The sequence below is a fragment of the Mercenaria mercenaria genome, chromosome 4 (assembly GCF_021730395.1).
Source record: "Mercenaria mercenaria strain notata chromosome 4, MADL_Memer_1, whole genome shotgun sequence".
NCBI lineage: Eukaryota > Metazoa > Mollusca > Bivalvia > Venerida > Veneridae > Mercenaria > Mercenaria mercenaria.
Window position 1 is genome coordinate 11,464,319 of NC_069364.1, and position 22,333 is coordinate 11,486,651.

At 34.8% G+C, this 22,333-nt stretch overlaps 1 protein-coding gene across 2 annotated transcripts; it reads right to left on the reverse strand.

The window, feature by feature from the left end:
• Positions 1 to 2,888: 2,888 nt before the first annotated feature.
• Positions 2,889 to 19,083, reverse strand: LOC123550994 (E3 ubiquitin-protein ligase XIAP-like). 2 transcript variants are annotated; one of them, XM_045339566.2, is made up of 9 exons: positions 18,925 to 19,083; positions 10,614 to 10,862; positions 10,051 to 10,229; positions 9,311 to 9,377; positions 8,267 to 8,506; positions 7,007 to 7,152; positions 6,524 to 6,572; positions 5,417 to 5,524; positions 2,889 to 5,063 (listed from the first exon to the last, which is right to left on the reverse strand). In XM_045339566.2, exons 2-9 carry the CDS (start codon positions 10,729 to 10,731, stop codon positions 4,918 to 4,920), a joined length of 1,053 nt encoding a protein of 350 aa, XP_045195501.1. In that variant the 5' UTR covers positions 10,732 to 10,862; positions 18,925 to 19,083; the 3' UTR covers positions 2,889 to 4,917. The 2 variants fall into 2 exon arrangements, with proteins under 2 accessions (XP_045195501.1, XP_045195502.1); XM_045339567.2 differs by lacking the exon at positions 18,925 to 19,083 and adding an exon at positions 18,852 to 18,908.
• Positions 19,084 to 22,333: the final 3,250 nt, after the last annotated feature.

Consider the following 22,333-nt stretch of genomic DNA (forward strand, 5'->3'; position numbering starts at 1 on the left):
TCACAAGGGCAGTGACTGTGAAAGGCTGCAATAACTCTAAAAGGGATATGTGAGATTAGAATTTTAATCAAATAAACATCACAATTAGGTTAGAAAGGGGAGCGGTGGTCTAGTGGATAAGGTGTCGTCCGCTCAATCCAGGGGTCGTGGGTTCGAGCCCCACTGGGGTCACGACCATGACTTCTCATATGACACCAGTACTGGTTTTTTCCAGGAAGCGGACTCGAGAGTGGTTCCAATAAGCTTGAAGCTTTCATCACAATCGAGCTAAAACTAATTAGGTTTAGGAAATACATGCTGTTTTGCTTCCTCTGAAGTACATGTCTAACTAACAATTTTAACTTGAAAGCAATGATGTCTACAAAAGGAAACACTTAGTTACAGGGAGTTTTGTTGCATATGTTTTATATTGAAACATTATTTTAAATGTTCTGCTGGCGATTTTTGTTTATTTGTATATCTGTCTACTTGCTTTACATGAATTAAATATTTTGAACCATACCTCAAAACTTTCTATTTCAAGGTAATTAATTATTTTGAACAAAATTGCATTAAACGTGGCAGTTTCATGGTGTAAGTGTAACCTATGTATATAAGAAAAAATATACGAATTCAACTGCACTAACCACTTCCAGTTAAATGAAACTACTACATCGTTATTTCATCCGCAGACGTGTCCACTTGATAGTTTTCAAGGCCACATAAACGGAAATAAATGAGACATATCAGGCTAATAATCATTTTGTTGTATGTTACATAACGTTGACAACCTTGCTAAGTCATACTGTACGGTAGGATACGTCACAATATGGAACTTAAATGATATGTAAATATTGGAATTTCCGACGTCTATAAAAAGTAACTAATTGACGCATGCGCATTTTGCAACCATGCGCGGCCTGTTGTCGTTATCCCTCTCCCTTTTCAAAGAGAACAATAGCGCTGTCTCGTATGTAAGGATCTGTGACGTCACTGACAATGTCTGCTATCTAAAAATAGCACAGGTCTCGATGTGCGGACAAACAATCGGTGCTTTTCCTGTATATTAGCATCAGTAATTCACAGATTTTGCATTTCTCTCCTCGTGTATTTTAAAGTTGATGCATATCAAACGAATGTGTTTCACATAGCTTTCAATTTCTATATACTACGCCTAAATACTGAACAGTAAGAAATTCTTAAAAATGTTGACAGCACAGTTTTGAATTTTTAAAATCCACGTCAGTAATAACACATCGAATTGTCATCAGTATATGAAAGGATGATGTTGTTCTACTATTTGTTTTACACATTCCAGTTACGGTCATATATCAATATAATTATATCCATTTGCTATTTACCTCATTCGCAAGGGTTCAAACATTTATCACTATTCTGCGTTTTTTGCAAAATGTAAATATATGATATCACATGATCACATCCTAGTAATCCGATTGAAATTTCGAAATGTCATGAACAATATGTATAACTGAAAGTCAGCAATATTTAATAACTTAGATCTATAGTTCTTCATTGAAACAATTAACATCTCTGTGAAATGCATCAGTATAATGATATGTTACAAATGACACCTTAGTGTGACATGTATAGATATTTGACTTTTAGCAATGATATTTAGATGTGATCTGATAAAACATGGTGCTAATTTAATGCAACACCATACAGTTCTACCTATGTCCTGTCATATATTTTTTCAATTATGAAGTATTTAATGGACCACGCTTTCAAGTACCTTGTATTGAGGCTCAGCGCGGTGTTGTGTGAACCAAATGTATGGAAAGAAGTACATGTGTTAATGATTTGCTGATATATGCTTTGAAAATCATGAATCAAAATTATTATCTTGCACTTACTTTTTCGACCGCTGGTGTTTCGAATCCGAAAATATTGTATATTTGTGATAAAGACTTTAAGCCAGTCCTTCTGATGCTATACTTTATTGATGTAATTTGCAGAATATTGAGTAATTTGTATGCAATGTACTGTACTTTTTAAAAAAAATTATTTGAACATCTTTTTAATGGCCCCGGTCTAACGAAACGCTAAAATAATATTCCTATTTATTTCCTACGTTTATTTCAATATACAATGTATATGCTTTATTGATTCCTTTATTTAGCAGGTTTTTCAAGGAATTTTGTGCAGGAAAAGTGAATTTTCCGTATTTTACCTTTTTAAATTCTCTTCGAAGTTTACTGAAAGGTTAATATAAAAATTTAGTATATATACGTTATATATAAACAACGGTCCCTTGTCCGCAATTCGCGCGTTGCATTATGGTATCTCTGCGGTGTGTTCTATTTATAGAATACGAGAGAGCGCTATTTCGACCAAGTGTCGTACTTTATATGAAAATTAGACCAAGTGTCGTATTCGGCTAAGTGTCGGATTCGACCATGTTTCATGTTCGGCGAAGTGTCATATTCGACCAAGTGTCTTTCGACGAAGTGTCGTGCACCGCTCTGGATTTATGGCTCTTGGATTGTTCAAAATTTAATCGATCAAACTGTGTCTGCTGTTATTGTTGATGATTGCATTCTGTGCTTCCAAAGGATCTTTTTATAGATTTTATAAACAGTGTCTGCTGTTTAACTTAATCAGTTCATATTCAATGTTCACAAAACTGGGCCACAATGAGCATAATATGTTCGGGCATTTCGATAACTATCCCCATTGCCTCAGTGGCACTGGAGTTATGTCACTTGAATGAACTAAAAATGCGAAAAATGTCAGACTAGATTTCGTGCATGTCATGCGTTGGAGATAACATGCCATGCGATCATAATTCACATGTGTGGTAATATGTTCAAACGTATATGCTATACCGAGAGTACAGAGGTCTAATGGATTTACATGCGAAAGGTCAAGGGTTCGAATTCTATCATGGCTGTAATTTGTACATGTTTATTTCGATAAACTGCATTTATAATGTTTTATACATTCTGCATATACACTAAAATTCAAAGAATAAAAAGTCATTTCAAGACAGCTGCTTTTGTTTAATTGTTAATAAATTCGACGACACGCCTCGGAGTGATGAATATACATGTTTAATCATTTTGGTGGGTAAGGCATTTCCTTTTATTCTTCTTTTTACATAATAAGGTTGTCACTCGAAATGCCATGGTTCGTTAAATGTTGTCACTATAGAAATGCCATGGTTCGTTAAATGTTGTGTCTACACTTAATGTATTTTCTTTTATTTCACAAGAAAAAAAAATGATAATGATAATGATAATAATAAAAAAAAAACAACCACTCCACCAGTCCGTACTTTGATTATACTATTAAAGAATTATTCATAATTATTCATATATATATAAATACAATATCTTTCTTTCATTGCTAACTCAATAAAATGTTATCAGATGTAATCAAAATTATTTTTATGTGGCACGGAAATATAAAACGGATAAAATTTATCTCCCCCCCCCCCCCCAAAAAAAAAATAAAATAAATAAAATAAAATGAAGTTTAGTTTATATAAACTTTCTTAAAGTTCAAGCCGTCTATAATTATATGTCATAGGCAGGGGTCTAGAATTTATTTATAGTTTTAATTTATCTGGAAACGAATGTAAAGACTGGTGTGATAGAGTTAGTAAACACTTTTAAATATACAAAATGTTACGAGTTTTACTCCACTGTATTAACGACGCCTAAAACAATTATGATTAACAATAAAAATTGCAATAGAAAATAGTGTGTTTAGTAGAGCAGATGGGAATAAACTTCGTACTTATAAAACGCGTAAAACTAGACATGAAAAACTGAAAGCTACTTTAAAATGATTCTCTAAAAACAAGCTAAAAGATGTGGTGTAGGGACAGTTAGCAGTATAAAGGCATAAAGTTAATTTTAAAACAGATATCAAAATCTATGACGTGGTTCCCTTTAGCAAAAAGGAGTGAAACTTGGGTACAAGAGGTTATCTCTAAATGTTAAGAATATTATATTCGGAGACCATTGTGATGTAAGCAAGTTATAATGAAATTATACAAAAAATGTATGAAAATTGTTTAAACCAAGATACCCATTTCAAATACATTTGTAATCAGATGTTTATTATTTAAAAGGACTTCAATTTTACCCATCCAATTAAGATCAAAATTTACTCTTTTTTTTTCGTGGCATTTCACGAAAACAGCTATTGTTTATTCTAATAAAAGTCTTTTACTTCTGGAATATAACGAAGGATACACGAATGAAAATTATATGATAACGAAAAAGAAAACAAACAAACAAACAAACAACAACAACAACAAATAAACAAACAAAAAATGAATCTTATATAATACGTAACGGTAACATGTAAGCAGATTTGAAATATTATATGTCGTCATCCTTTTGTAGATACCCCGGGCTCGGTTTAATTGAACCCATTCATGGAAAACGAGTATAAATATCACATGTTCCACGCCCCCTAGCGCATATTCTGCTTAAGCGGAACTGAATATCTTCTATAGGCTTATAATACATAAAGTACATTTACTTACATATTTCGAATAGAAATACTTAAACAAGCATAAAACTATAGTCAAAAAGCACTTTAAATTGAAAACGTAACAAACTGAATTATAAAAAGACAAAATGCAAATAACACAGTCTACACAATAAGACTCATATACAAGAACTGTAATGATATTTTACATCCATGCACAATGGGTTATAAGCATATCATTTCCGCAATAATGATAGTTTAAACAGAACGTCTAAAACAGCAGCTCACTGTCCATCATTGGTAGAAAATTAAAAATTTCCGATGATAGAATAAGCCATCCCAATTTCAAAATGAGTAATGCTGCTGTAAAACTCGACGATGATCCAACACTTTATAAAGCAGTAATCCAGTATTGTTGTACAAGCGATTTGTAAGCAATAGCCACACCCTGACTATGCTCCAAATGATTGTTTCATTTTAGATCCTGCCACAGACAGGACAATGTCCATCACGTGTGGCACAAGACTCACAAACCCAAACGCTACAACACACGGAACCTAAAGCTGCTTGACTATCGCTGCGTCGGCGACACCTTCGGCACATATTCGGCTGATCGTGAGCATCTAAGTATATAATAAAATGCTAATTTACTGCGTGGGACCACTGTTTCCTCCAAACATTTAAAATTGTTTACGACCTACGTCGCTCATCTTTTTTTTTAAACTCGTTCGCGACCACATTCCAGTCGTTTTTTCATATAATTATTATTTAAGAAAAATGCTATATACATTCCTCAAAAATTGTGAAACATGCTTAGCTACTTTTATTATTTGAAAAGAAAAAAGAAAACTACAAGACAATTATAACCATTTTTTCCACGGTACGTTTATTTAAATGCTTTTATGATATTTTACAAAATAAGTAACATTTTTGTTACGTTAACATTACCGCGCATGTTATTGAACGATAGTGGTACCTGTAGAAGCGGATCGGTCAATGTCGTCTCTTCGGACTCTTTCAACTCCCTCTTTTTCACTGATGCCGAAGACATTAATTTTCTTAGTCGTAGGACTACCACTCTCCCCTTGAAAACAAAAGAACTGCTATCTAAGTTTATGTGTACATTTCCGTTTGTTCGTGGTTGAAAAAGGTATAATTCCATTTTCTCATTAGGGGGCCTCCGTGGCCAAGTGGTTAAGGTCGCTGACTTCAAATCACTTGCCTCTCATCGATGTGGGTTCGACCCTCTCTCGGGGCTTTGAATTCTTCATGTGAGGAAGCCATCCAGCTGGCGTACGGAAGGTCGGTGGTTCTACCCAGGTGCCCGCTCGTGGTGAAATAATGCAAGGAGGGGCATCTGGGGTCTGCCTCCACCATCAAAGCTGGAAAGTCGCCATATGACCTACAGTTGTGTCGGTGCGACGTTAAGCCCAACAAAAAAAAATTTCTCATTGTTACTTGGATTTTCAAAATAGTGAAAGATTTAAATTTTTTAGTTAAACCTGCTACAATTTGAGAGTCAGCCTAAAGTTCTGAAGAAAAAGTTACTAACCAAAAAAAAATCAATGAACCACTGTACCACTGATTTATTAATGCTTTCAAAATATGAGTACAATTATACCTGCAGCTTTAAGGTATGGTTTTAGTTTGTAGCAGAATGAATTATATATAATATAATATACAGAATAAGTTCTGTATAAGTAAGTAAGTAAGTAAGTAAGTAGATAAGTAAGTACTTAGTCTACTGTTTATGTTCATGGTAACATAATACAATTCTAATATTTACAAACAAATTAAAACACAGTCCCATATGCCTATGGGTCACGTGTGTGAATAGCAGGTATCTGTGTTGTAGACATTATAAATTACAATATTTGATCAAAATACACGATTGACATTGGATCGAGAGATTGTAAAACGCGCGATGGACCAGCCATATGCATAGTTTCCAAGGTGTTAAAGAAAGACGTCAGACATTTTTTTTATTTATATTGATCTTGAGTCCCGGCAAAAATGTGCTTCAATCACATTATGTGAGGCCTTACATTCAGATCATGTATGTTTGCTATTTAAGTCTACATACCTATTTCCCTAGCAGATCTTTTCAGCTTTCTGCGGCCATCTGTCAGCACCTGATAATAAACAACATTTTTTTAATATAAGAGCGGTTGTTATTTCATACATTTATAGTATTGTGTAATATCATGATATTATTATTTAAGTAAGCTCTTGTGGAACAGTTATAAGAATATAACACTATCTGGTCAAATGAAATCCATCATATTAGGCCTAGAAAGCATAAGGACAGTCAGATCTGATAGCATATCGCTAGATTGCGTGTTTGCCTCGTCTTTCGTAGACATATTTAAAGCTAGTCGTGTATAGCTACATTACATAGTTAGTCTAGTTAAAACCACATTTCCATCAAAATTAACACAGTAAAAGCTGCAATTGCCCTCAAGCTATGGCAGTACCATGTACTCGTAGCGCAATGTACATACATATAGACTGCAATTACAAACGCATAACTTATGTTTAGCAACAGCGAATAGCAAAGCCAGTGTACCTTCTCTACAAATTCTTCTCCTTTAGTAAGAATAACATGTATGCAATGCGGAGCTTGCTTGGCATGCTCTTCCCAAAGACTATCATCCCACTTCAAGTTTTTAAACCATACACCGCAATGGTAACATTTCAGCGAACCATCAGCGCCTGTAAAAGCAGGGATGCTTTGGACATGAAGCGAACACTATTGTAGCTAACAGTTTTCAAGCTTTCCTTTTTAAGGAACATTCAACGGATAGGCGTAGAATATGCTTTCATAAGCAAAGCCAATCGGTCGGATGCGTTCTTCTTTTATTAAAGGCAAAATAAAGAGCAAACTAACTAAAAAGCAGAATACTCATCAAAACTATGTCTAATGTCAAGTGACACTCTGCTCTAGTATGAAACATATGAAATTAAAAGACCTTTCAGCCAAGTTCAGAACTGCCTCATGTAAATCCTTACCATACCAGGAAAGTCCAATTGTGTTTTCTTTCAGATACATTTTGTGTTTTAATATGGATATTTTTTCAAATGACGGAATTAACATTTTATTCCCCCAGTCATTGATATGTCTTAATTTAAAATAATCCAATTATCTACATCCAATTTAACATATTCTTTCTGAATGAAAATAAAAGTCATAGTACTAGAAAATAATATGTATTATACCGGAAACAAAACTGAAAAAAAGAACGACAGACTTTTAAGGCAAAACCTAAAGACGACTTAAAACAACAATTTAAAGACTGTAATAGCTCATTAATCGTTACAGAGTCTTTGTGGTTAAAACGTATAAACCTTTAATGATTAGGCTATTGTGCTTAGACTCCCGTTCGCTTTGCACACATATATAAAAAAGTGAAATTGCTATCTTTCTCATACCAAAAGTAAATGCATTCAAAGGAATGACAGTGGCCTCAATGGACAAGCGGTTAATGTCACTAGCTTTAAACCACTTACCCCGATCGCCGATGTGGGTTAGAGTCTAAGTTTGGGCGTAGAGGCAATCCAGAGGCTTACGGAAGGCCGATGGTTGTACCCAGGTGCCCGCCGGTGATGATATAATGCCAGGACGAGCAACTGGAGTCTTCCTCAACCATGAAGAGCAGGAAAGTCGCCATATGACCTAGAACTGTGTCGGTATGAATTTTAAGAATACATAAAAGGAATGACGAAAAACCGCTTATTTATTGGTGTACAGAATGTTACAGAAAGAAAATCTTAGAATTGTCAGGGGATACTAGTCTATGTGTTCTTCGTATAACACTTGATGTTTTACCTGTATAGAAAAATCCCGCATCCACGACTACTTTCAGATCAGGGAATGTTCGGCGAATATCCGCGTTGTCAAAGGATGCGAATCTAAAGTTAGGATGCATCATCTCTCTATGTTTTGGCATTGTAAGTGGAACACCTCGGGAAGTTCGGTACTGACCGGCGCATCTTGAACTTGGACTACACGAAGAAGACTGTTGTTGTCTTCTTAAGAGAAGATCATTGACCCCAAGTATCGTAAGATCTGATATAAATCCCACAGATTGAAACATTTTCTGGTAAAATATCTATATGCCTTTTTATGAAAATTGTAATATAATCTGTAATTTGTTTGCTGTTAGACCTATGTATAATATGTAATTTGGCTAACAATAACCTTTTTGAAACTCAAAGCCTTTGGCATTGTTGGGGATGGTTTAAACTAAAATGACACCATAATATTCTAACAAGGAATATATTTAAAAACGATAAAGTATATATTTAAACACTGTTTAAAACTAGATTGTAGTCAAAAAATTAGTAAACGTATATGTAAAAAGAATGTTTTCTGTTAAGAGGCATATTTCTTATTGTTAAAGTCTTCTTGTACAGGCAAATTGGAATATCTATTTCAGGCGGCAGGGCCTCGTTGCAGCCCGGTTATATTCACATACTCATATACAACGACTCATAGATTTTCTTTTGCATACTGTATTTTAATAAACATTGAATAATAAAATGTAGCGAAATAGTTTCTTTGTAGCAATATTTCTTACAGTAGCGCTTTAAAACAAAGCGCGGGAAAGTAACGTCTGTTCACGCACAATAAAGCTCCAGGTTAGTTTTAACTTTTCTAATGTAACTTTATGTTTTTTTTCCACTGTTGAAGCAAAAACTGTACTATCAGAAACAAACACGCAACTATCACAGTATTTGTAGTACATGTAGGCCCTGCATGGCATTTTACATAAAGAATATAATCAATGCACGAATTGTCAGTTATGATAAACAGAGTCATCTGGTATGGGGTGTCAGGTTAAAAACAAACAATCGATTGTAAAAAATTTACCTTCTGGCCGGCGGCTCCTACAGTCTCTAAACCTCTGCGTAGTACTGTTCAACAAAACATGCACATGCTATTGAAAGAAAAAGAAACTTTTCAAAATAGCAAATGAGCTTGAAATGTTCGCATACATTGCCGGATGTAAATGAGTCAGTAACTCCTTCTATCATTGTTCTGCTGACATGGACTTTGGCGGCTAATGAAACACACACTAGACACAATATTTGATGTTACTCAACAGAAATCATTATCCGAAGGATGAGGAAGTTTCTATGACTACCTTTTTATATAGCACTTCCGTCGTATTATATATTGCTGTTAACTTTGTCTTAGTCAATAATTTCCTCATGAGAGTTAATAGGTATTTCCTTATTTCACTGACCACTCTAAATGCAGACTGTTGTATAACAATGGTTTCGTAAAAGGTATGCAATGACGAAAAATCAAATCCAAACATTCCATTGAACGTATTTGTGTAGGAAGAACCATGTTGTTTTCAGACAGGCAGACGGACAGACATTATTTTTCACATCAGGTTATACACATGTCATTACAATTTTGAATTGGTAGAAACAGTGTTCTCTTATATTATATTAACTATGCTGTTTGAACATTTTGGCCGTCTGTCAAATGCTTGTACTGAAGTAAGGTATTACAGAGACGGCGAGTTGTAACATCTTTTGAACTCGTAACCACATTTTGCTGAGCCCAACCATTATCACTGTTCAAGGGTATATCTTTCTTACCTCTGCATTACAATTTTCCTCTTGCAAAACCTCTTTGACATATTCTATCCCTTTACTACACAAGAGATGGACACATGTAGGAACAAAGGATGCATGCAATTTCCAGATGTCGTCCAAGATTTTCCAGTTTGCGATTGTAAATTCGCAGAATGCGCACCTGACTCTATCACCGTCATCACCTGTAATGCATGTTCGTATGCTAAAACACAGTGTGGACGTCTGGTAATGAAGAAGGCTAAACTGCAACTACAGTTCCTGTTAATTATAACTTTTGATAACTAGGTATGATAAAGGTTTGATAATATGTTTGATTCTTCAAGACAGAAAAACTGTGTTTTAATAAGCTTCTAGTCTTTTAAAATATAGTTGCGAGGGAAAAAATACTTGGCCGTATCTCTATTTTGAAATGTTGGTTACAAAACGTTAGTAGAAAATTGTATACTTTTGTACACAAAGCGGCTTTACTTTATGTCAGTGATGCAGCCGTTCTTGTCTCGATATCGGTCTAGAGCGGAATAATAAGACACACAATGAAAACTTGTCCACTTTATCAATATACTTACAGACAAGATAGTAGAGACCAGATTCAGCAACTGCGCCAATATCGAATAAATTTCGACCTGGCCAGTTGCTCAAAGACGTTAGTCGCTCGGCATGTGATGAATACTTTGAATCAACCATATTCGGAACTTTCTTTTCTGAGAGGAATGAAAGACTAATGCAGCTGAAGGAAAGACTCCTGTCCCCTTAACTCTGCTTTGCTTCATTCTCTTTAGTTCGAGCTGACATTATCACGGAAAGCCATCGAGTTCCTGAAACAGCATCACTTCGAACTGAATAAATCTTTTAACAATTAATTAACTACTGAAAGTAAGCTTTTCAATTCAATTTTAATACAATGACGTTCAATTTTCACACTGCATGTATGAGAGCCATACACTGAACCGACCACCGGTAAAATTTTGTTTGTTATTTGTCGTATACTTCTGGCGTTGCTGACTCAAACAGCTTGCAGACCATAGTATACGTTTACACGATTTTTAATATATCAGCCCTGACGCTTGTTTATAGTTATCTTAGAAGCGTAAAGGGATCAGCGAGCACGCTTTGCTTCATTCCCGTTTCATATGACACTGTTTCACATCATGATTTATTTAGCAAAGACATCTTTGGCTTAATAGTTAAAACTCAAGATACCATGACCACGAACTTATAATGATCATCCGGCCAAATCAACATTATACTATTATTATCATTATTATTATTATTGTTATTTCTGTACCTGTGACAAAAAGTTACTTAATTTACTACATTTGTTCTTACATAAGAGAAATTGTTGTGTAAAATACGGCATTCTTTTCTGCTATTATTGATATTGATAGAAAGTCGCATGATCAAAGTTAGCACCCGCTATAAATTTTACCGTACGTTAAAATGTTTTTAAGATCTAAATGCAACTAGTGGATTAAGATTCATTTGTGATCATTTTTTATAAGAAGGGGCCTATATGTTTATCTGTTCTTATTTATAATGAAGACGTCTTCATTGAATTATATTTTTGAGGAATATCCAGTTATTTATAATTCCTGCCTCTTTCACTGCGAAAGCATTGTATTTCACTGTATTTCAACAATCCCTGCAAAACAGGTAATAAAATGCCCTTTTGTTATAGATACCTATACAAGCTTCAGGTTCCTATTATATAATAAACTAAAGGTTGCATTTTGGTAGCTTCTATTTTCTGTAATCAAGAAAACTCAATTATTCCACTTCCGTTAGAGCCATTAGACGAAACCTATTGCTTTATTCTGTTAGATGTAACCTATCGAGCGTTTGCATATGTGTGATAATAATTAGCAGGGAAAAATTAACAAAAAAATAAAACTAACAATTAACTAGAGATGCTTTTGAGAAAAGCGCATGTCCCCCACAACTGCCCCTATGAAAATGATTTTTCGGTTATTCAATGGCCGTAACTCCAAAATGCGTGTACCGATTTGGCAGTTATCAAACTTGGCCGAGGTCTCATGGTCAAACACATTTTGTTCAAGTTTGGTGAAGATCGGATGAGAAATGTTAAGACTTAGAGTGCAGACAAAAGTAAAAAGGCCATTTGTTTTTGGTAATTCATGGGCCGTAACTCCAAAATGCCTGGACTGATTTGGCTAGTTATTGGACTTGGCCGAGGTCTCATAGTCAAACACATTTTATTCAAGTTTGGTGAAGATCGGATGAGAAATGTTCGACTTAGAGTGCGACAAGATTAAAAGGCCGATTTTTGGTAATTCAAGGGCCATAACTCCAAAATGCCTGGACCGATTTGGCTAGTTATTGAACCTGGCCGAGGTCTTATGTTCAAACATATTTTGTTTAAGCTTGGTAAAATTTGGGTGAGAAATGTTTGACTTAGAGTGCGGACAAGCTTTGTGACACACAGACAGACAGACAGACAGACTGACCCACAGACTGGAGTAAATCAATATGTCTCCCACACCGCTGTGTGGTGGGGGACATAATTAATTAATTAATTAATTAATTAATTAATCAATTGACTATCATATTATTTTATTATTGTTGTTATAATTCTATCCTTATTTATTATTGTTAACAACAACAACAACAACAACAATAATTATAATTAACATTTAATATAATTATTATTGCTATTATTATTTCTACATGTTTTGCTATTATTAATGTTCTTATTATAATACTATTATTGCAGCACGTACGATTTCCTTAAAAGCTATGTTTTGGATAGGATTGTTACTGTTGTTGTTATCACGATTATCGGTTGCTGTTGCTATCAATATTATCATTATCAATATTGAAGTCGGTAGCATTATTATCATCATTTGAAATGTAAATGATATGCTACTTTAGAAATTTGATAACGTTTCTAGGTACATCACGGTAAATTAGGGATTCCATTAATCATAGCATATAGTCCTTAGCCCGGGAATCCAGTATGACAATTTCTAACTTTTTCTGCCTGCAAATTGACAAGTTAATGATTATTAGAAATTCGATGAATGCCAATTAATACTAACTAGCGCAAATTAAGTGGGATCTTTAATGCATAGATATTAGGTATGATTTCTTCTGACAAAGCACGGATATTATCAACGGCCGCAGTTCTCAATAACAAGATTGATAGAAAACCGTCCTTAACTTATTTTTAAACAGAAACCCTGATCTACAGCAGGCCCGTGTCCAGAAATAATTGACTGGAACGAAGACGTCACCGCCGAAACACATAGTGCCGAGAGCGGGTAGGTACGGGAATGTGGCTTTCTGATCATGTAAGGGGTGTGTGGGTGGTCTTCCCCCTGGAATTTTTTTGAAAAACTGCTATAAAATGGGGGCCTCAGGGCATTTACTGGGTACTCCCCTCATTTTAGGAGGTCAGGGGCTCTCCCCCAGGGAACGTTGAAATACAGGTACGAGATAGTGACTCTGGTGCAGTTTTAGGTTTAAACTTTGAGGTTATCGAGTGGTTACTCCCCTCTTGAATGGAGGCGGCAGGGTCAGGGGGCTCTCCCGCGGAACATCTTGAAATACAGGCATTTAATGGTGGTCTCTGGTGTGTTTCTGGGTCTAAATTGTTTGAAAATATTATCCCTTTGCCAAAATAGTTGAGTACTTCTTTGATAAGTATATTTTTTTGTTGGATTTAACGTCGCACCGACACATGATAGGTCATATGGCGACTTTCCAGCTTTAATGGTGGAGGAAGACCCCAGGTGCCCCTCCGTGCATTATTTTATCACGAGCGGGCACCCGGGTAGAACCACCGACCTTCCGTAAGCCAGCTGGATGGCTTCCTCACATGAAGAATTCAACGCCCCGAGTGAGGCTCGAACCCACATCGATGAGGGGCAAGTGATTTGAAGTCAGCGACCTTAACCACTCGGCCACGGAGGCCCCTGGATAAGTATAGGTCACTTCTCAACCAACTGGTGCGGATGGGTTGGGTGGGGGGGGGGGGGGGGGGGAAGGTGCACGAGCCCCCTCGGCACGGCCCTGGATCCAGGCCTGCTACAGGTACGTCCGTATTTTGACTCCAGAAATTATATCCGCAATACAGATTCAGTAAATGTTTTCACGTAAGTTACTTAAAATCAACTAACCGATACAGGTTTTTTTACAATAGATCTACATGGACTTTGGTAATGTACTGAACAGCAAAAGAAACTATCCAGATGTATAACTGGGATATCTTTTAATAAAAAAAACTGAAAGTTTTAAATCTGACTTGTTTCTTCATACCACATTGCACTTGAAGAACTTCACGTATTAAATTTAAACAAGAGCTCGTCGAACACGAAATGCCTCCCCTTGATGCATTCAGTAATAGCAAAATGAACAGAAATTATAAGCTCACTGTAAACAAAAGTTCTACCATTCTGGTTTAATCTGACCTAGACCTTTAACCTATTAACCTAACAAATGATTACAGAGTGATCTTGGTGCCATCCACTGAGCCATTTTTGAATGTTCCAAATTTCAAGACTAGCTCAAGGTCAAAATCAAGGTCAAATTTCATTTCAGTACAAAACAATGTGTATGTGGTCGAAATTTGAAAGCTGTGGCTTGAGAAATGTGAAAGCAGGTCACTAGATCAATTTCAAGGTCAAAGTTCATTATGGTATACAAAACTATGCATGTGCTTCAAATTTGGAGGCTGTTAGCTTGAGAAATATGAAAGTAGATAATAGGTAAAAATCAAGGTCAAATTTCAATTCTGAACACAAAAATATGCATGCGGTCCAAATTTGAAGTCTGAAGCTTCAGAAATGTGAAAGTAGGTCACTAGGTCAATCTCAAGATCAAAGTTCATTTCGGTACACAAAACTATGCATGTGGTTCAAATTTAAAGGCTGTAGCTTGAGAAATTTGAAGGTAGGTCACTAGGTCAAAATCAATGTCAAATTTTATTTCGGAACACAAAACTATGCAAGTGGTCCAAATTTAAAGCCTGTGCCTTCTGAAATGTGAAAGTAGGTCACTAGGTCAATCTCAATATCAAAGTTCATTTCAGTACACAAAACTATGCTTGTGATTCAAATTTGAAGGCTGAAGCTTGGGAAATGTGAAAGTAGGTCACTAGGTCAAAATCAAGGTCAAATTTTATTTTGGCACAAAAAACTATGCATGTGGTCCAAATTTGAAGCCTGTGCCTTCAAAAATGTGAAAGTAGGTCACTAGGTCAATAACAAGGTCAAAGTTTTTTCGGTACACAAACCTATGCATGTGGTCCAAATTTGAAGGCTGTAGCTATAGAAATGTGAAAGTAGGTCACTAGGTCAAGATCAAGGTCAACTCATGTCAAGGTTCATCTTGCCACTCAAAACTATACATGTGGTCCAAATTTGAATGAAGTAAGTTATGGACATGAAGATTCTAAGTTTTTCCCTATATAAGTCTATATGAACCATATAACCCCTGGGGCGGGGCCATATTTGACCCTAGAGGGATAATTTGAACAAACTTGATAGAGAACCACTAAATGATGCTACATTACAAAATATCAAAGCCATAGTCTTTGTGGTTTGGACAAGAAGATTTTCAATGTTTTTCCCTATATAAGTCTATGTACACCATGTGACCCACAGGGCGGAGCGATATTTGACCCTAGGGGAATAATTTGAACAATCTTAGTAGAGGACCACTAGATGATGTCATATATAAAATATCAAAGCCCTAGGCCCTGTGGTTTTGGACAAGAGGTTTTTTAAAAAAAAATTCCCATATAAGTCTATATAAACCATGTGACCCCCAGGGTGGGGCCATATTTGACCCCAGGGGAATAATCTGAACAATCTTGGTAGAGGATCAATAGATTTTGCTACATACCAAATATAAAAGCCCTAGGCCCTATGGTTTTGGACAAGATCGGAAACCGTTTAACTGTTCCTGGCCAATGTGACCTTGACCTTTGACCTAATGACCTCAAAATCAAATGGGGTCATCTGCTGGTCATGGCCAACCTAACTATCAATTTTCCCGACACTAGGCCTAAGCGTTCTTGAATTATTGCCTGGAAACCATTTTACTGTTCCTGGTCACTGTGACCTTGACCTTTGACATACTGACCTCAAAATCAATAGGGATACTCTGCTGGTCATGTCCAACCTCCCTATTAACTTTCGTAACCCTAGGCCTAAGCGTTCTTGAGTTATCATCCGGAAACCGTTTTACTGTTCAGGGTCACTATGACCTTGACCTTTAACATACTGACCTCAAAATCAATAGGGGCATCAGCTGGTCATTACCAACCTCCCTATCAACTTTCATGATCCTAGGCCCAAGTGTTCTTGAGTTATCATCCGGAAACCGTTTTACTATTCAGGGTCACTGTGACCTTGACCTTTGACATACAGCCCTCAAAATAGGGGTCATCTGCTGGTGATGACCAATCTCCCTATCAACTTTTATGATCCTAGGCCCAAGCGTTCTTGAGTTATCATCCGGAAACGGATTGGTCTACATTCCGACCTACCGACTGACCGACATACCGACCGACCGACCGACATCTGCAAGACAATATACCCCTCCTTCTTCGAAGGGTGGCATAAAAATCAATCAACCGTGGAGTCAGTAGTCCCACAATAGCCGTTTAAAAGGCTATATCTTCTGCGCGTCTGTTGCATTGTAGCCGTTTAAAAGGCTATATCTTCTGCGCGTCTGTTGCATTGTAACATCCAAATTAGGATTAGAATTTCGTGCAAAACGGCTTATGTGGGACTACTGCCTTCACGGTTGATCGAATTTTTAGATTTAACACGTGAAATTCTTCAAGTGTAATGTGGTATGAAAAAACAACAACAACTGAACTTTATAAATTTAAGTTTTATATTAAAAAATACCCCAGCTATACATCTGGATAGTTTCTTTTGCTGTTCAGTATGTATTGCTTGTTTTCTAGTTTGTTCCGTGCTCAATATTGGGTTTGATTTTGCTAGAGGCGTTCTCACAACGACACCATAACGCGAAAACGACATCAAAAATTATTGTGGGACAAAATGCGCAAATATATGGTAATAGTTAGGATAGGCAATAACAACAAAAATTTGGAGCTAACAATTACTCAATGAATCAATTGACTATCATATCATTTTTTATTGTTGTTATAACCTTATTCTTATTTATTATTGTCAACAACAACAACAACAACAACAACTATAACAGCAACAGAAACAACAAAAAATTAATAATTATATCAACAACAACAACAATAATAATTTCTATTATCATTTAATATAACTATTATTGCTATTATACTTTCTATAAGTTTTATAATTATTATCATTAATATTATAATTACGTATGATTTCCTTAGTAGGTGTTTTGGACAAAAGTATTATTGTTATTGTTATCACTATTATCGGTTGCTATTGCTGTAAATATTATCAATATTATTCTTATCATAATTGTAAATTGTTATATCATACATCACTATTATCGTCATTTGAAATGTAAATGATATTTCAAGAAACAAAATTTTGATAATGCTTCTAAGTGCATATAGATTCAGCAATAGCATTTTTCTATAACAAGTATTGATACAAGCCGTTTTTTAGTTTATTCCCCTTGCTCTACAGATTTGTCCGTATTTTAAAATCAGAACTTATATCCGTAAGTAAATGTTTTCGCGTTAAGTAACCTGAACATTTAAAAATCCATTAACCGATATGAGGTTTACGTGATTGATCGTTTATATATACCGCGTAAAATATTGACGCGCAGGCGCAGTGACGTCTTCAAGTGGCATCGGTTTTATCGACGGAAAATCCCACGTTAATGCGCACCCGGGGGTAATTCCGTTTTACGTTTGATCATATAAATCAAGGATCAAACGTTTCTTAGTTCGGTAAACACGTTTTCTGTACAGCTATTTGACAATACAGGGACGCTTCTTTTTTAGTTTGTTCCGAGCGTCTTGGGTTTGATTTTGCTTAATATTGGCAATCAGAGAGGCAGGCGTTCTTACAACGATTCAATAACGCGAAAACGACTTCGAAAATTGTTGATGGACAAAATATGCGTATATCTTTTAAGACATTTTACTCAAATTATTTATCAAATTTTATCCCGTATAATTAGGCATATTTTTATTTTTTTATAATCTGGTCAATAATAGGATTTTTTTTTCAAGTCAAATAAAATTCAAATTGATATTTGTAATTTTTATTTTTGTACTTTTTTTCCCATTTTAAGGCTTTAACGTACAATTGATATGCACAATTAAAGGGAAAGCAACGTTGTTTTGATATTTATTCTGCCTTCTTAATCTTCTTAGATAATTAATGGAAGATGACAGCTATTTTGTTTCCATGGTAACACAAAAAATGATGGATTTAATATAGTTTAAGAATTCACATATTACACTTGAAAGAAAATATACATATAAAAATATAAAAAATATTAATCATATTATTAAAAGGGTATTTACTAAATATAATAATACTAAAATGACTGCATTCGTGGTCAGCTGTGTCTTGTTCGGTGACAGACAGATTAAAAAGAATTCAGCGTTTATCAATGGCTGTATAATTACATTAAATTTATAAAATAAACATTTTATATCCCTTTAATTAAGCTTCTAACTGTTTTCTAGAGGAGAGAGCAGACTGTTAAATTTGAAATAAAATATTTTTTTCACGTTTGCTCATACTTATTTGAATTATATCGGAATTAAAGCCCTACGTTGTTTCATTTTAAGCGCATTACTATTTTTTTACATATAAATCTTTACTCCATGAGGAAACCAAAACTGATATGAAAACGTTAATTTTTACATTTAAAATCCTTTCCCAACGCGTCCTGTTGCTACTGGTGGATGTAAGGATATGAAGAGAACGAATCACTTACCTCTGGTGGTAATATTCCGATACAAATTTAGTCCGTGCAATGTTTTGGTTTACCACTAAAAGACTCACAGTTTGGCTTCCCTGCATTTATAAATAACAACACTGCCTGTATAAATAACAACACTTCATGTTAGTAATGCGGGGAATCACCTTAGATTTTAGATGAATTTAAAAATAAAACGAAGCTTATTCAATTGGGAAACCATATACTTGTTTCACGGGTAGGCGTTACTATGAATAGAAACAACTCAAGCCATGTTTACGTCACCCTTAAACACACTTGTTCACTTATACTTTAAATACTTTGTAGGCGTGATATTACAATTTTGTCAAAGTCTATAAAAATACAATGACAACTTTACTATGACAATAATGTTAAAGTACAATTTGAAGAGCGCTTTATCTAATCAGAGAAGACTTCATTTAAATGATAACAAATCCCTGTCGGTGTAATACAAACACTAACATTAGATTAAATGTAGATAAATGTAAAATTGAACATCTTTATTAGATTTAAAATAAATCTCGTGAGTTTTAATATAACACCAATGTCTTAGCCATTTTGTACAAGTAAAAAAAAAAAACAAACAAAAAACTTGCTAACTTTGGTCTTAATGTTCGGTCCTTATAGAATAGATATTTCCATATGTTTCGGCATCCACTTTTTCTTGTATAATGAATGGCAAATGAAAGGATGAGAATATTTGCAGATTCTAGTTCAGTTGTTATATTGTTTCTGGTCCTATGGGATCATGGAGTCCACACAATGTACTCGCTCGTAAGCCGATGCAGGAAGCATATGGGGGTACTGTTAAGTTTCGCAGTCTCCTGTGATCAGAGCCTGCTGTTATTTTACTTGGTTGTAGTCTATTTTTCCAAAATATCCTCTTGAAAATAATATCTAATCAATTGCATCATCTTTTAGATATTATAATATATTTGATATAAACTAAAATTTACCATGCACGACTGTTAACATAATCGAAAAATAAAAAACCTGATATTACTTCTCTTTATTACTAAATTACTATACTGTAATAATTTTTATTTTCTTGTTGTTTTCTTATCATGAAGTCCATTCATTGTTTAGGAATGATAGAGTTCCGCATAAGCCCTTGTTGGCGCTGCATATTGCACTACCTGCCGTGAACAGACTCAGTCAAACTCAATCTTCTATCATTTCTTCTTGATTGCGTTCTTTGTTTCTGAAGAATCCAAATCTTCTGGGCAGACCCATTTGATATTGATTAATATTGATACTTACAGTCTTAATACACTAGATCTTCTGGCCCCGTGTTCACCAAACATTATTCGGTCTCAGCTGAGTTCGAGTTTGAAATTTTAATATCAAGTTTATTTAAACTTGTATGTTGAATTCCAGCTGAGACTGACCACCAATAGTAAATAGCTACTTGAAAAGTTATTAATTTAAAATTCAACTTTAAACATGCTATTTAGATATAAATGACTAATAAAGTTTCAAACTCAAACTAAGCTGAGACTGAAAATGTTTTGTGAACACGGGGCCAGGGCAGACTTTTTTGATATTGATTAATATTGATACTTCCAGTCTTAATACATTAGCATATGTCTAAGTCTTCTGGGCAGACCTATTTGATATTGATTAATATTGATACTTCCAGTCTTAATACACTAGCATATGTCCAGGTCTTCTGTTAATGTTGATACTTCCAGTCTTAATACACTAGCATATGTCCAGGTCTTCTGTTCATGTTGATACTTCCAGTCTTAATACACTAGCATATGTCCAGAAATTCTGAGCAGACCAATTTGATATTGATTAATATTGGTACTTCCAGTTTTAATACACTAGCATATGCCAAAGTCTTCTGGGCAGACTTATTTGATATTGATTGATATTGATACTTCCAGTCTTAATACACTAGCATATGTCCAGGTCTTCTGGGCAGACCTATTTGATATTGATTAATATTGATACTTTATATGTATCAGATAGATTTAAAGAAAATGTCAGAGAAACGCTTTTAATATTATTAATCAGAAAGTAACAACACAACAGTCAGACAGTTAATTGGTTAGACACAGCAAAACAATGTTTACCTTTATAGTATGGACTGATGATGCTTGCTAATAATGTTTAAGTTTTTACAGAAGTTTTAATGATTTCTAACCCAGACAGACTGTCAAGAATATTATAATCAAGAACATTATATAAATCTAGTGTTACATAAATTATGCATGTGCATCAAGTTTAGTTCCATGCATCGCATATTCTGTACCATGCAGTTACTTATACATAGGACGTTGTTTTTCGATTGATGATACGATAACTTTATTGTCTTCATTAGTCTCATCATCAGCTATAAGAAATTATTTTAAAGTCTTTCATTTTTGTAATGATTGCAAAACATCACACACGCACGCAAACACGCATACACACACATATATAAACAATAGCTTCTGTATCAAAGAAACGAAGTGTTTCTATATGATATTTCCGTATATTACTTTGTTTAGCCATTGCTTGCGTACGTTTTCCTAATATTCTTGCATAAAACCTTTGTTTTTTGCCGATTTCGGGCATGCACAAACAGGGAAAAAACGTGTTCAAACAAGGAGATTCTCGTGAGCACGCGCTGTTGGTGAACGTTTTGAATATGCTGTTGCGGGTCCAACGTAAGCAAATTATGGATCCCGAATAAATTTTGGCCGAAGTCGAAGGTCCGAGATTTATGAAATCTTTTCATCTGCATTTTTATTAAAAATATCATTTTTCAACCTAACTTTACTTTAACTTGTAATAAGCGCTACCTCTCTTGATACGCGACTGAATTGACGTTCCTTATTATTGTATTATTACGCGTATTTGACTCAAAGTAAGTTTACACGCCGCGATTTAATCCCTGAAAATGATAGGCAAACAACATTTACAAAAATACAATTTCGTTTTCCAAATTAATTTGAGTCGTGAAAGTTGACATGCTTACTTTAAATCTTACACTAAAACTTTTAAAAAATGTTTGTGTCTACTTTACACATCTATGCAGTCTACTGATGTAGTGATGGTGTGTAATGTAAATCATAAACATGACGAAGCGTAAAGTTTGAAGGATTTTTCCATAGTTAATGAACATTTGATGAACAAAAGGTATTTATTATATATTTTTCAATTTATTTGTAGATCTCACCAACCATGTTTGAGTTTATAAATCCAATCTAAGTTGATTATATCGATGTTGGAAAAATCAAATGTTTGTGTTTATCAAACTTTGATCGCGATGGGGTGGGGTGCAAAGCAAAATTTTCTAGTTATATGCCTAGAGATTTCATTTTTAACGACATGAAGAATATAGGTATCGATACCAGTTTCTATTAAACGATAATATTTACACTTAAAAAGCGTAAGGGACAGACTATTAATTTAAACC